Here is a 16088-nt window from a genome sequence, read left to right as displayed (position 1 = left end):
AACACAGCAGAGTTCAGCTGTTGGAAGAATGGCCAAACCATCTGCCATGCTTAACAACATGCGGAGCATACAACATTTTCTAGGTAAGAACTTGACATCAGAAGGAAAACGAACTCTTTCTTGTAAATCTTGAACTCTTTCTTGTAATCAGTTTTCTCTGCACAGTTCAGCTTTAAGGCTGCATCTGCCAGTAAAGAGATGCCCAAACATTGGTGTAAAGCATCAAACCTCAGGACCTTGCAATGGTTTTTAAGCCTGGGATTTCCTGACTGCTTTGGTCGAATGAATAGACTCAAAACTCTTATTTGCCACCCACAAGTTGTTCCTTAATAGAAAAAATTCTCAGCTGTGAATCAAGACCTTGTTGACTACCAAAATAACCACCTACATGAATGTAACAGAACTAAATAATGCTAGACCTTTGAGGAATTCTTGCCTGCTCCCCCTAATAAGAGGGTCAATTTACTGGCACAGTCAGTATTCCTTATGTTCTGGGAAACTAAGCTTGCCATGTATTAAGAAGGCTGATGATGATCTCTTTCTCCAGGTATATTTTAAAACATAAAACCAAAACAAAAACACAAAAAAATCCCCCCCAAACCACAAACAAAAAAAACCCCCAACTAACACCATATAAGTAGCTGCAGGATGAGCGTGAAACACATTTTGGGAAAACACACGTTCAAAACGTGATTTATCTAATTGTTGCTGTAACTTTATTAATTTAAGCATAACAAAGAACGCAAATTCACTGTGTTGTGTGCATCAGTAGCAGTAATACTCCTTGCAGGGTGAAATAATCCTATGTGCGGTGTCTAATACATAGGCTTTTGCCTACATAATACCCACATAGCAGTGTTATGGTACCAAAGTAAGTTCAGTGCTAATTATATAGGTTTTGTTACAAATGCTATATGTATTTCCTAAGAATTAAAAACTCTACAGTATGAGTAGTCAGCGTATAGGAACACATTGGCTATTAGATAAAGATCCTCCTTGTCCTAAAAGTGAAATCATTTAATTTACTATGCAAATGCCATACACAGCTAATGTGGCCTTTGTGGCCTTATCCAAAATTAGGGAAAGCTAGATGAAGAATATAATATTATGCATGGAGTGTACTAAAATAGGCAGCTGTTAATTTCTGATAATTCCCTTTCCAAAAAAACCCCTAACTTCAAAAAGACAAAGCCTTCTTCTAATGTCTTTATATTATGGTAAGGGAATAGGGAAAAAAAGAGAACAGAAAAATGCAATTCATGGTGAAAGGAACTACTATGCCCTCAACTGATTGTGTTTCTTCGCTCATGAAAATCTGATACATTTTTCAGAAGTAATTTCTTTTTAGAAGGAATTGGGAAAAACATTCTGCCAGTGCACCAAAAAAAACACCCAATATAAGCAATTTGGTTCCAGCTTCATTACTCAAACTGCTAGGAAGCTGGTTACAACTAGGCTGAGAAATACATTTTGTTTGCTAATTATTGTAAACAATTAAGATCCCTCTGTTCACTGTTCAAATACATCAGCAAATCTTTAAAAGAAGCAATATTTAAGAGTCTTACCTCAGCTGTGGAAACAAAGGAGTCTGTTGATGCAACGCTTAATGTATCTCGAAGGCAGAAATCGTCTGTATTATCCTTTACAGTAATGTCTGTATTTTTATCTTTAAAATAAAATTAAACACAAACACACAAAAACCCACCTGATTATTAGGCTATCAGAACATTGCATTTAAGTCTTGCAAGTGTCTTTCACGTATACTTTAATGTAGAACTTCATTTGGAAGGCACAACATTGTACTACTGCTACCACAGTAAATTCTCCCTTGAGCCCCAAACAGACATAAAGGTGACGGTATTTTTCTGTCTTTAAAGTAGACTTACAAACATAATCTGCAATATTTCCTCTCTGATAGACTTCTAAAGATCTCTCTGTCTAAAGACATTACTTTGCTATATTACTCTGAACCCTTTGTTAAGTTTTTAACTTGGCTAGGTTGTGTAACAAATGCTCTGTGTTTTAGTAACCAAGAAATACTGTGTTAAATAAAAGCCATTAATAAAACCCAGGTTTCAGCTTCATTTGAACTCATTTTCTACTTCTCATGCCTTTTTTCATTTGCTGGTTCTTCAGGAGAGCAGCTGAAGGTTTTAATCTTCACTGTATCCTCTTTCCCCAAAAAGCTTTTCCATTGAAATAACACATCCAGAAGCATTTCCTATAGTACTAGAATTCTTAAAGCAACTGATACTTTTTGCTTATAATCATCTGCAACAGTTTCCCTTGATTTTATTCTCAGATCTCAACTGTTGCACATATGACTAGCATACATGGTTTTATTTTCACCATACAGAAACGCTGTCACCGAAGGATTAAATTCATAAGTCAGTAAGTCAGACTTTGGCTTGCTGTGCCCCATAGCACATTCTCAGTAGAGCACAGGCATTTATTTTGGGTTCTTTACCTTCAGACATTACACATGCGTTGCTAAAATCTGTTTTATTTCCAACAGTCGGCAGCAACCAGCTACCCAATGTCATCTAGATCTGTTGCTAGGGTAATACTGCATAAAAAAACCACTATTACATAGCAAAGTGGCCAAATGCCAATATACTGGAATGGTTTACTCATCAATTGAAACGCTACAAATCCACATAACTATTATTTCGGTGGTTGTTATGGTTTTATTAGTTATGGACTTGGAATGACAGCTCAAGGATTGCATGTAACAATAAATATCCGTCCTTGAGATTATTCACTGAGGGAAAAAATTATTAAAAGTTTGGACAAAGATTTTACTAGATAGAGTTAAGCAGATTCCAACTTGTAATCACAACTTCAGCAATATCCATATGAAAAGTCTCTTGATTTTTTCAGATCATTCTTAATAGTTTGTTCTTTTTCTTTGACCTCCTAAAACCAAGTGGAAAAGTACAGCAGCATCCAAGTTGGTTGAGAAACAATCACATACTGGAATCTGAAAAGCTAGAACAGAAAACCAAACTGTGGTTTATAAAGCGTTTACTTGAGGTCTAGTCAGCGCAAATGGGTAACATGATGTTTCCTTCTTATTTCTAACTCATCATTTGCTTTAATCTCCTTTTAATATTGCAATAAATGCTCTTCCAATTTCACTTCTTTTACATAAGCTGTTGCTGAAATTGCAATAATACTCTTAAATATAGGGTAGTCCAGGGAGGTAAAGCCTGGTTGCAGGTTTTTCCACTGAACCTCTCCATTTGGCCAAGTTTTTTTCCATAATAAATTTGCAATTAAACCCAAAGTTTCTACATCGCAGTTAGAACAGCCCTCTAGCACCTGGTTCAAGTGCAATCCAAAGCCATATTATTTCCTGATCCTCCCAGTCCGTAGGCAACGTGGAACACTTACTTCATGAGAAGTAAACAGCTATATTCACAAGTAGCATTGCAAATCACAAACTCCTACGAGAGAAAAGTGTGAGCCATGCTGATAAAGAGCTTTGATAGCTTTAATGAAGGTGTTAAGGTAAGGACCCTACTCCTATGTACACTAAGTGCAGCTGTCAAGTAGTCTCATATATCAATGTATTCACAACCCAAGAATGTCTCCACCACAGGGACAATACAAATATGTCAGGAAGTGCCTGTAGCTAAGGAATCTCACCTCACTGTGTATAAAGTGTTATTGACTTCAGCATGAAAACGTATTACAGGTCAGGGTCCATCTAACCAAATCTTTTACTCTACCAGTACCATGTACCATGAGTTAAACATGTCTCATGGTTCTTTGTTGGGGCTGCTCTGATGCAAACTGAAGTGACAAATCCCTTTAAAAACAACCCAAAACAAACAAACAAACCCACCAGGCCACAGCCCACACTTCTCCAAGCTCCACATAAAAGACTTGCACTACAATACTCTCACACAGGTATAAAAAGGCCCATTTTCTAAGACCTGAATGCTCACCTAATTATCATTATGCAAAACACAAGATGTTCTTCATTCTCAGTGTCCTGTATTTATTACTCTACTGTTATTCTTAAGACAAAAGGAGTCCAGTTGATTAAAAGCTGAATTAAAAGCATGTGTGTAGAAGACTAATATTCTTCATGCTTAACTATAAATAAGTAGAGAGTACATATAAAAATGGAATAGCACAATCCATTAAGTTTACAACATAAACAATAAAATCCACCCGAAAACTGAGATGTAATGAGCTGGAATATTTGTCACCTGCTAAGAGATGCAACTTCCCTAAAGCAACCTTATGATCTTTAAGAGATTTTCAAGATACTGACTTTGTACATAAAGTTATATTATCTGCCAAGCACCACACGTTTAATGATATATAATTCAAAATAACACGGCTACTGCTCTTATAGCCTAAAGGGGTAAAATCAAGCAGCTTGAATAGTCTTATCTAGCAAAGGCAAAGACAGCAAAAAAAGATTGTGTATGAATAATCATTTTAATCTCTCCAAATAAAAATCAAATATACCTAAGAAATGAATTTAAAATTCATTTCTTGTAAGCCATATACATAGGTACATTAAATAACTCAAGAGTATTAGGAAATATCATACAGCTTTGATATTCTGGAATGGTGATAAATCAAATTATTCTTTCAAGATTCAAATCTACTAAACAACTCTTCCATAAATTTGATAACTGAATTGGAATATTTTCTGATAGTTGGAATTTTTTTAAAGCAAATAAATTATCAAAAGTCTAGAAATATAATTCTGTTACAGAGAACGTGAGCTGTGAAAGCTGTCCCTGGAGCATTGTGGTGACTTTACCATAAAACCAAAATCTCAAAATAGAAAGACCTCACCATGAGGAACTCTGCCATTCAAATCTCAAGGAAGAGACAGAATAAACACAAGTGGTGCTAGATTGCTGAATTTCTGAATTTTCAGAAAATAAAGCAACATCTAATGTGTATTTTATAACCTGAACTAACACATCGTATGTGCTGACAGCTGACAGTTAGTAAACACAAAATAAATGTGTGCATATGCTCACTTCTCTGTTTTACTGCTCTAAATCTCTGTGTGACGTAGACACATGATCCTGAAACAGATTTGAGATGTATAACCTGGGTAAACTACATATCACTGTTAGGTCTCCACCTATCATACAGCTTTTCATTTATTTGAAAATGTAAACTTTGATTATTCATATGGGCACATAAGGTTCTACATTTACACAGGGTTACAATTTTCCGCAACTTCTTTTCTTTACCCCAAAGCTAAAATAATCAGCAGATCTTCCCTGATTTAAAGGTTTAAATCCCTATCCTTTAGAGAAGAATTTGATTTCTGACCACCCTCCTGTTTTCAAGTCTATTACAGTTTAGATAACAGTTTCTGTATCTGTATTTAAGAGAGAAGATCTGGCAATCCAGTTTGCTCAGCTATCTAGTTTGGACAGATGGATGTGTAACACAAAGCTGTCACTGTTTCCTCTTCTAGGGGTTCTCCACTCTCCTGTAGTTCAGAAAGCTTAACATCAATTTTGTCCACAGCTAAGTCTAGTTTAAATTACAGTGCTGCCTGTTTTAAAATGTAAGCTGTCCAGTGGGGATTTACAGCACAGTACTGTGAAGACTGCCAGATACCATAGTCAGATTTGAACGTCACTGCCTTTTCTTAGTTCTTCACATCCTAAAAAACAAGCTCAACCTACCGCTATTTTTGCGCAGACACTTTCTAGTGACAATGGAATGGTCTGTTCAACCACATTCGTTGTGTGTTAACTCACTGTGACGCAGAGCAGATACAAAATACAATGTCATGTTGATAGGAGAAGGCAGTACGAAGTTAACCTTGAGGCTTACACCTCTAGAATCATCTCCTTTAATACTGTTCCTAGACCAGAAGCCTCCATAAGCTTGGGTTTGGTAGAAAAATCTCACCAGGCTTGAGAGAGTAGTCTCAAAAGTAAGTGAACTTACCCCTCTAGCCACAGATCTACTACACCTCTGAGAATCTCTTCAAATTAGTGGGTACTTGAAGCAAGATGTTTACACGTGTGCATTACTAGCAGTGTCCCTTGCTTCCTTCCAAGGCAGTTCACTGTCACCTTCTTGGCTTTCCCACCACACGTCTCTTCATGAAGAGCAGACAGTAGCACATGCAGTGATGAAAACAGACAAGAATAACCAGCAACCATTGCTCAGCTCCTGAAACTTGTTTTTATAAAGATTCCTAATTTGTTTTATATATATATATAAATAAAAGGCAAGATTAAAGAGTTTAGGAGGCTAGCTTATAGACTATTTTGCTAGACACAGCACACGGGTATGTTCTCTTCAAAGTAAGATTTTAAACACAAGATTGCTGAAAGGCTTTTCTGTAGCCAACGTATTATGTTTCAGGGTTGTTGACGTTACAAAGCGAGAGAGACTGATGAACAGAACCCATATACTCATTTGTTCCCCCATTAAATGAAAAATATACTGTCTAGCAGTTGGGAATTCTGCTCACATATATGAAGACAGTATCAGAAAAGAAAGATTGACTCCCTGCTATCCTGGAATCAATAGAATTCTGCAGACTCCAGTGAAACTACGCAGGAATGTGCCTGGCTCCTGCAAACCCAGCTGCACACAACATACAGCTTAAGAACCTAAATTAGCAAGACATGCTTAACTTTAAACAATAAGACTTAAAGAATATCTTAAGTGCCCTCCTGATTGGGGCCTGCTTGCATTCCACTTGCCCCTGAGGGTAGGAAAGAATGAGATAAGGATGCTTAAAAAGTTGTAAGGCCGAAGAGTTCTTCCTCTGGAGCTTCAGTTTACTAAGTAACATCAGTTATCAAACTTAAATTAAAAAAAACCAAATTAATAACATTAGTAACAACATATTAGCACTTGAATTATAATGTAAGTAATGATTAGTGCAGCCTGGCCCTGGAATATCACTTGCCACTGATTAGCAGCTACTCACACACAGGTAAAGCTGCTATCTAGTCAATATTAGTTAACTGTAGTAAATTAAGAGTAAAGCAAAGCGTGAATAATAAATAATGTATGTAATTTACACCATCTGGAAATATGTAGATGTTTACCTTTAAGTACTTGCAGCATATCTGCATGTAGAACAAGGGCAGCTTTAAATAGCAGTAGGGAGAATACAGCCTGGTGTGATCGACATGTGCTCTTGAATCAGCTACACTACAGCACTTTGCTACAAACAGCATTATTAGGTAAGGTGGGACATGGTGCATACAGCAGATATCCCACAAAGAATTAGAGAATTAACAGCAATTTAGTTTAAAAAGAAAAGTTTAGGTTGAGCCATCAAAAGAGAAATAAAATGTACCTCAAATCCAGTTATTTTTTATAACACTTTTAGTAATTAACTGCATAAATGAGAGAAAAAGACACAAATATAAATTTTAGTCCCTCCGTTGTTATTGTTCATGGAACTTTTTTGCCGTAGTTTTCCACAACAATTTATTTACTCCCACATATATAGGTTCAACTTCAAAACATCAAGCTGAAACAAAGGTTTAAGAAAATTTTAAGATATAAAAAGGCCTTTAGGAATGAAATAAATAAACTACTTGAGCCTCCACAAACTATATTCCTGATGAATACACATGTATTGCTGTAGTGATGGGGGTTGGCTAGAGCTAAATAACAGGCCCAGTAAACAGCAATCATTGAAGTCTGAGCAATGTGGATCTGCTACAACCATTTATGTCAGGCTGATGGGTCACAGCCTTTGACTTCAACAGCAGCAAGGTTTAAATATAGTAGTAGATACACCAGTTGAGAAAAGTCGTTAGCTTTTTGTATGTGTGCATTCAGACACAGTATTTTCATTCTAGACCCTTGCAAATAAATTACAGTTAAATCTATTTTAGTCCTAAATTATTTGATATTGTGCTCAAAAGCAATCAGAAAACCTCAAAATGTTGTTTCTGCACTTTGAAGATTAAGCTACCAAGCTAAGAGAGCTGATTACCTGTGAAGTATTTTCAAACTCTGAGCTATCCCTGTCTATATCTCCCCCAGCCCATTCTGGCTCTCCTGCCTTGATCTTGCCCAAGAATGTTTCAGTCAAGCCTCTCTTAAAAATACACTTTAATACAAGAATTGTTTTAGTCCAAATTCTATTATAAAACAGAAATTAGCCCTATGGGCCAAAATATATTCTTGATCTACAGTTTATATAACCTCACACTGCAATACTGCAGTCAGAAAAATAAACACTTATCCAGCCCCCACTACCCACCATCTGTCCATTTTTCCCACTCCTGGAACACATATACTTACAATGTATATAGACACATAGAAGTTAAGTGCATATACATCCTTCTTAGTAAGAAAAAAAGCATTTGTAAACCACAAATTGTTAAGAATACACCACAGGAAGGGGGGAAAGGCAACTTCTTGCCTTTGGGAGGCTGTTTCCACGTATTGCATACACCACTTTTTGAAAGTGTTCAAAATGAAGGCAAGTGGATATTAAATCAAGCCCTGATGTGTGGGGAAAATCATCACTTTTCTTTACAAGAACATTAATGTGTACTTTTAAACAAGGTTTTTTTTTAAAAAAATGAGAAGTTATTGACTAAAACTAAGACAGAGTTTGTGTTATGAGGACTGAGCAGGGAAGCACAGGAACAGGTAAGGTGGGAAATTAAATCAGTAAGGTGGACGGTGACTCCATTCCGAACAGCCTTTAGAGCTAAAAGGAGAAATAGCTTGTATTTAATTCGATGAGACGTCCTGAGGGAGAGACAGAGCTTAAAAGGAAAGGAATCCTCCAGTCGGAAAAACCGAGGAAAGGTGATTTTTACAAACAACAGTTAAGTCCATGTAAGAGAAGCAAGTTTTAAATGGAAAAGGCAAGACAAGAGAACATGGCAGGAGTCAAGAAGTGAGAGAGACAAGGGCTGGAACAGGAGTTTTGGTGTGGACAGAGAGATGACAAGTTTCAGGGATGCCATTTAAGGAAAAGCAACAAGGGGTATGAACAGCCTGCTTGCCGGGATCTGAGAGCAAAGCTGTTGGGCAAATGTAACAAGGGTCCTCAAAATCAGAAACAGACTCTTTCTGATCTTATTCAAAGTGTTTTCAGAAGTTTCTGTCCATCATATGTCTAACATACAACAAGTGACCTTGAGTTTTCCAGTGCTGGTTCAGTGCACGGTGAACTAGATTATCTTGAGTCACTGCTGGAAAGACTTCAGCTGATCTGTTCTATGCAATGGAATGGCATCTAAGCTTTAGATTAAGAGAAACATAAACATCCACCCTAGGTTATCAAATACTAATCTTTCTCAGTACCAGTAAATTCACTGCCGGTACATGCAAAGCCGTTTTGCATTTTCAGTATGGTATTGCCAAAATTAAGAGTATCACTGAAAACCCAAGCATTAGCATCTTCTCATGGATGTACTATTTGCAGAGATATTTTTGTTTGCAGTTTTAAGTGGAACCTTTAATTAGCAGTCTCACAACAACATTGTGCCTGGGTGCTTTCTGGTAAAAAACGTTGCTGAAGTTAATTAATATTGGACAAATATGCCTTTAAAGGAAAGTCTTAAATATTACTGGTAGCAGAAGACATATGATCCAATTCAAACATCTGCCTATGAGTACCTATTGCAAGTCAGAAATAAGGATTTGCAACAATAAACTGCAATACAAGAGACCCCATAGTAAAATGCAGTAGTCTCCAGCAGTTACTGAACTTCCACAAACCATAGTAGCTAAATTATGTTCAAAATATGCCTTTTTTTTTAAATGGGATTAGAATAGCTTTTCTGGGCTTTTCCTCAGACTTAGTAATACTGTTTTATTTCCTTTATAAGGGCATTTCTTGGGATCACACTTTAAAAAAAACCCAAGCTATTATGTTTTGATTTCAATTCTGTTTCGGCCACTAGAAAGATGTTTTGCCGTTCTCCAAGAATGAAGAAATAATATAATGTAAATTCATCTTCAAGGAACAAAAAGCAAGCAAAAATCTTCAAATTCTCAGTAAAAGTTATGCTACTTGGAAATGATTTCATAGTATATACTACTAGAGCACACCCAACTGAACTATTGCAAATCACCTCCTCATTGGAGCCTCCGAACTATAAACAGAAACATCTTTTGTGCATAACCAAGGAAAACATAATACTCTCAAACTAAAACCTTTCCATTAACATTTCAGGGGCAAGGAGGAAAAGACAGGCCCTAGATATTCATCCATGGACACTAAAACATTATAGAAGTCTGAGTTAATAAAATATATACAAATGGGCTTTCAGCAGCTTCATCGATTATGCAATGACTTTTTTGCTTGTTTCTTTTCACAGCAGCTGGAGAAGGGGTTTCAAAGACATAAATATGTTCTCCAAAGGGTTTTGTCTCTAGGTTAAAGGCTGTGCTCATTCTCTCCAAAATGCCAGGCATATCTTGCAGTGTGAGGAGCAAATTAAAAAAAGAAACAGGCAAACCTTCCAACAAAAGCATCCAACACCACAGACCTTTGTGAGAGATCTCTTACTGCAGTAGCAATTTGTTTTAAATTGCGTAATTAATGCAAAATAAAAAGTAAATCTTTGAAAAATAGAAGCATAATCAATGCATAGGTTTTAAAATTACTACCGAAAAGTTTAAGGCCAGTGTACACAAGTCACTATTAGTTCGAGTGCCAGCATTCCTTTTTACCATAAAAGCAAAATAATATGAAGTAGTAGGAATTCAGTACTGACAAGGAGCCCTACAATTGGAGAATGTTCCCCTCTGACCTGCAATTCTGCTCATAAGTAAAGCTATTGTTTCTCTCCTAACTCTCTGCATTCCTCCCAAGTTTGCCTGACTAATATTTCAGTCTCCTAGAGAAGATCTAAAAGGAAAAAGAAAAAAATAAGAGGAAAAAAAAAGAAAATCATTATTTTTTCTTTAAAAACCAGACTACAGAGAGTACTGGAAGCTTTCAGCCCTCTACCCCCTCACATTCACCACTCAGAAATAACAAGATGAATATTTTGTTTCACAGTTTTCTGCCAGCTGCCTTCTTCCAGATTCAGTGCAGCTTATGCCTTCCTCAGGAAGGCCCGTTGTGAGGCTTCTCATCTTGTTTCACACTCCTAAGATGTTCAGCATAAAAACAACAGTAGTTTAGCCCTACATATTTGTTTTAATCACGTCCAGAAATCTTTTTTCTATAGAAACCCTATGTAGCTTTCTGGTTTATGATAATTCTGAAAGTCCAGTGGAGAATGCAACAACAATGAACATAATTGCATTCCGTTATTTCATCTATTTAAAATGCAAGTCTTCTCCAGAGCTTTACTCATTATTTATAAGTCAACAATACCTTTTAGAGTTTGAAATTATTAATTATTATTACTATTAATAGAATTCTACCCACAAGAAGAGGTATTTATTTCACACAATCCCAGAATCCCAGAATGTCAGGGGTTGGAAGGGACCTGAAAAGCTCATCCAGTGTTCTCATATTTAAGTGGAACCTTCTGCGTTCCAGTTTGAACCCATTACCCCTTGTCCTACCATTGGCTGTCACCGAGAAGAGCCTGGCTCCATCCTCCTGACACTCACCCTTTAGATATCTGTAAACATTAATGAGGTCACCCCTCAGTCTCCTCTTCTCTGAACTAAAGAGACTCAGCTCTTTATTTATACCTGTATCTTCTGCACTGCTAAAAGTTGACTGTTTAGAAATATCTGGGAGATAAAATATTTAGTTTACATATAACTAGAGGAAAAAAAAAAGGCATTTGGAGCTGCTACTTTGCACAAGAATCAAACAAAAGGCAATTAGACTACACCATGCAACCACTTCAAGTGATGATTGCCTGCTCAGAGAAGTCACCTTTTACCTGCCATAGGAGACAGAAGAGAAGCATTTCAGGCCACATCATGAGAGACAGTGGCTGCAGTGACAACAATTGGATTCCAGCAGAGCTGCAGGTGACTCGTTCCTGACTCTCCCATGCAGTATGTTACCAATGTCCTCCAGAAAGCTGTTTCTCTGAGCTGATTGGGCAGATTGTTTATCATTCCAACCAACTTCAACTAGCAAGTGGGATCACAAAGTGAAAAGCAAGTCTGCGGTACGATTGATTAATGGCAGTGCTAAGATCTTAATTTGATTAGGTAGAGGGAAATGATGACCTGGGAAGAATAACATTTAAAGGTTTTGGGAAGGAGCAATATCTGTGACTAGTAGACAAGTAGGGGAGAGTGTGGTTCCAGGAGTCCCAGAAGTTTGACAGAAGATTTTACAGAGAAAGCTGAAAACCAGAAATGGATGGAAGTCTTTTACCTTTGTAAGCTTCCTTCCTGACCAGATTTGGAGCTCATTAAACCCCAGGGTTTCTGACTAAGAAGTGCTAGTCAGACAGTTATGCAGCAAGCACTTGATTGCATTTGTCGGACTGCCCAGAGCCATGTCTCCTGCTGTGTCTAATCACAAGTGCTTTAAATGGAGAAAATAGAAGGAAAATCCATAAACTATACCTAACCATCATGTGTATCAGAGGGAAAAAAAGGCAAAACATTTTCTGATTACAGTTGTGGGTCAACAGGTAAAACCCTGAAGCCACACAGCTGGTTATAAGCATTGTAATGACAAGCTACACATGTTATGAAGCTTTAAGGGCAACAAAGGCTTTTTCTTGTCCACTCCAAGGCCCACAATCAAAGAAAAAATAGCAATAGTAAGGGGAAACACTGATATGCCAGAAAGACCACAATGACCATCTACCCCAAATCCATCTCTTCCTTTCAAAGAGGAATAACAACATCCCTCAAAACAGCATTAAAAAATAGAAGTCTAAAACACTGAAATACCCTCAACACACTTCAGAGGCAACTTACTTCAGAACTTAACTTGTTTCAGTTGAATAACCAGATAGGGGATCTAGTTATGACTTCTGACAACAAGGTCTACAAATCTTCCAGCACCACATACCTTTTCCATGTGTAAGTAGCTATTCAGAAAGACTAAGTCACCTCTCGGTATTTTCTTTAATAAGGAGCTGGACACACGCAACAGAAGGGATGTATTAGCTTGTTTTTCCAAAACACAGATCATTTTTATGGCTTGTTTTGAGCTATATTTCCATACCTTCTAAAATATGAACAACAGAACTAGACACAGGATTCTAAAACCACACAAACCCAAGATTGTATCTGCCTCTATGCTGCTGCTGTCCTTTTCCCATAGCCAAAGATCAGCAACTGTCTTTTTTCTACAGCGCTGTGCTGAGAACTTACACTACCCATGATGCATAATTTTCCTAATGCATTCCAACAGTGTTTCGTTATTATTTTTCTTTTAAACTCTCTCATCTAGATGTATAATCCCTATTTGCCTGAATTCAAAAGTGATTTCTTCAGACCGTAACCAATTAAATAGATAAACCAGATCAGTATCGTTAACCCTTCCTTTTTATTAATTCAATACTGTTCATGCCCTAAATTATTATCTTCTATCAACTTCCAGCTCCACAAATGATTTTATGATCAGCTACATAGTTGATAAAATTACAGCATTTCATCAAACATCCTCTCTATAAGGCAAACTTCTCCCTTAACAGTAGACAGAAGTATAAACAAGTGTTCATGTCAGTGATGTAGTTATCATCATCTGATGTATGATATATCAACGCCTCCAAACTGCAGATCTCTCAAAAACCTACAGTTCAGGAAAAACTACCTACCATGAAACCATATCAACTGGCACTATTTACACCTTTTCTTATGTTATCTGTGGTAACAGAAATGCAAATTAGCAACTCTAATATTTCACAGGTATGACGCTTAACGTGGTTGGTTTTTAAGATTTGGAGCTAAATTGGTGATTTCCTAATCATATGGAGCATTTTCCACTTTCCCAGATCAGTGAGTAGTAAGTGATGGATTAGTGTGCTTTCTTTATCTAGCCTTTATCCAGCTTCTTTAAGTTTTGGGTATAAATCATGCAGGACTACAGATTCTGATTTAGCAGATGCTGCCTCTTTTGACACAAATGATACACATTCCTACAGAACACAGGCGCTTTCCTTTCTGTTTCTGTTCAGAACTGTCGTTTGTATTTTGCAGTAGGTGGGGTGGGATGGAGTGGAATAAACCCATACAAGAGCCTCTAGGATTCTCCCAAACATACTTTGCTGTCTCTCCCGGGAAAGTTACCAAAAACCTGTCAAGTTCAAAACATCCTACTTCAAACATTCATGCGCTACACTCAGTGTCACACCCCACAGGAAAGCAAATGATATAAGACATTTTTAGCCATGTTTTTATATATTGAATATTTAACAAAACCACCCCGTTTTAAGTCTAATAAGCACCACAGTTTTAAGTCTACCACACACCACAGCGCCTGGAAACAGATGATTTTGTTCTAAAACATTCTGAAAAAGTGAAGCATTCTTTAATATATCACTTGCTGCTCAAGCCACAAATTCAAGACAATGATGATGAAAAAGCCCCAAATCCTGAACAGTGAAAACACTACTCACTAAACCACTTGATTACTTGTTTTCCTCACTCATCTGGGCCAGCACACATAGAATTAATAATGAAGTAACAGACATATACTCAAGAGATCATTAATCATTTCTATGAAGAACATTTCAAAGGGATTCAATTCTCAAAACGTTCTTGGTAAACAAGAATCCAGTTACCAGATCTAAAATGTAAAATATTAATTTGAAATACTGCCAGAGTAACCAAGCAAAATAGTAACTAAACACATTAAACATCATACTGAGTCCTTTGAATACCTTTTTATTAATTTTGCCTGAAGAGAGCAATTACAAATAAACTTCTATTTTAATAATGGATATACACTTCAACTTTATTTAGGGCTTGTGGTTTCAGACACCAAAATAAAACATGTAACCGCTTTTCTGCTTTAGGAATTACATTAACAGGTGTATGCAGATGTGTCAGAAAGCCAACTTTGACCTAAATTTAACTCCTGCCTTGCTCAGCGCTGTATTTAGCAGTTGCAGGATAGCAGGAGGGCTCAGAGATGCGTGTACTGCCACCTTGTGCCAGTCCAGCTGAAGCCCAACAAACAAGACCAGACTGAAACTCATCCCAGAACATGTTCTGCCTTTAAAGTCTGACAGTTACTTGAGATCAGATGCTTGGTCTTGAATTATGAAAGAGAATAATACTATCAATCTTTAAGAACTTCCTAAGTCAATTCTTTAAATAAAAATAATCAAACTATCTGCACTTAATCAGCATGTCTGGCAGCACCTACCCATTATATTTGCCATTTTAACATCCTGGTTTTAGTCACTCGTAACTGTGATAAGTTTCAGCCACCAGTGATAAGAGCTTTGGTAATGGATGTTTATTTCAGACTAACTCTTTCTGCACAAATATTTAATGACCCAAGTCAACACCGACTTTAGAAAGTTGAGAACTATGAAAATTCTTAAGTATACTGACAAGCCACAAAGAAAAAACTTCCTCTCTCCATTCTTATCTAACATACGAGCACTACATCAAAGATTACACAATAATGTAAAGAACCTGATTTTTTTTTCTGTTTATTCACTCATAAATGTAATTCTGCTTAGTGGATATTTTAGTGACTTCTCCTCCACAACAATTACTATTACAAGCAATAAAAATGTAAAATAGGAGTACTCACCAATATCATTAGCTAGTGAAGCAGGATCAGAAACCCCAAGGGTAGCTTCAAACTCCTCCTGAAGCCGATAAGCTCTTTGAAGAAGGGATTCAAGCTTATGAATGAATTCAGCACTAATGATATCCTGCAAGAAGAGACATTAGAAGATTTTTCTATTTGTTTATGGTCTGTAAGATTTCTTTGTAAAATCTAAGAATATAAAGCCTTCAAAGACCAAACCATGGCACATTAATTTCCTACAACCTGCACAGGACACTGCCAGATGAAGATTTCAACATCCAAAATATACACGCTTTTCTAAACATACACATACTAATTTAATGTGATAAAAACAAAATCTAAACTTTAAAATGCTTCAAAATTCTGTGTGATGTTTACTGCACTAGAAATACTGAAAGCCACACAGTTACGTGTCTGTTTCAAATTATTAGCATTTAGTTGACAAGAACAAAGGAAT

At 36.7% G+C, this 16088-nt stretch overlaps 1 protein-coding gene across 1 annotated transcript in view; it reads right to left on the bottom strand.

The window, feature by feature from the left end:
- MIGA1 (mitoguardin 1) overlaps nucleotides 1-16088 on the bottom strand; it is a 30443-nt gene that overhangs the window by 9283 nt on the left and 5072 nt on the right. The window contains exons 6-7 of the mRNA XM_080348837.1: nucleotides 15632-15755; nucleotides 1566-1666 (exon numbers count right to left, since the gene is read on the bottom strand). Of these exons, the coding sequence (XP_080204963.1) occupies nucleotides 1566-1666; nucleotides 15632-15755 (225 nt within the window). The remainder of the gene's footprint in view (nucleotides 1-1565; nucleotides 1667-15631; nucleotides 15756-16088) is intronic.

This window comes from Nesoenas mayeri (genome assembly GCF_963082525.1).
Source record: "Nesoenas mayeri genome assembly, chromosome: 8".
NCBI lineage: Eukaryota > Metazoa > Chordata > Aves > Columbiformes > Columbidae > Nesoenas > Nesoenas mayeri.
Note: the sequence above shows the minus strand (reverse complement) of the source record. Positions and strands in the feature narration are given on the sequence as shown.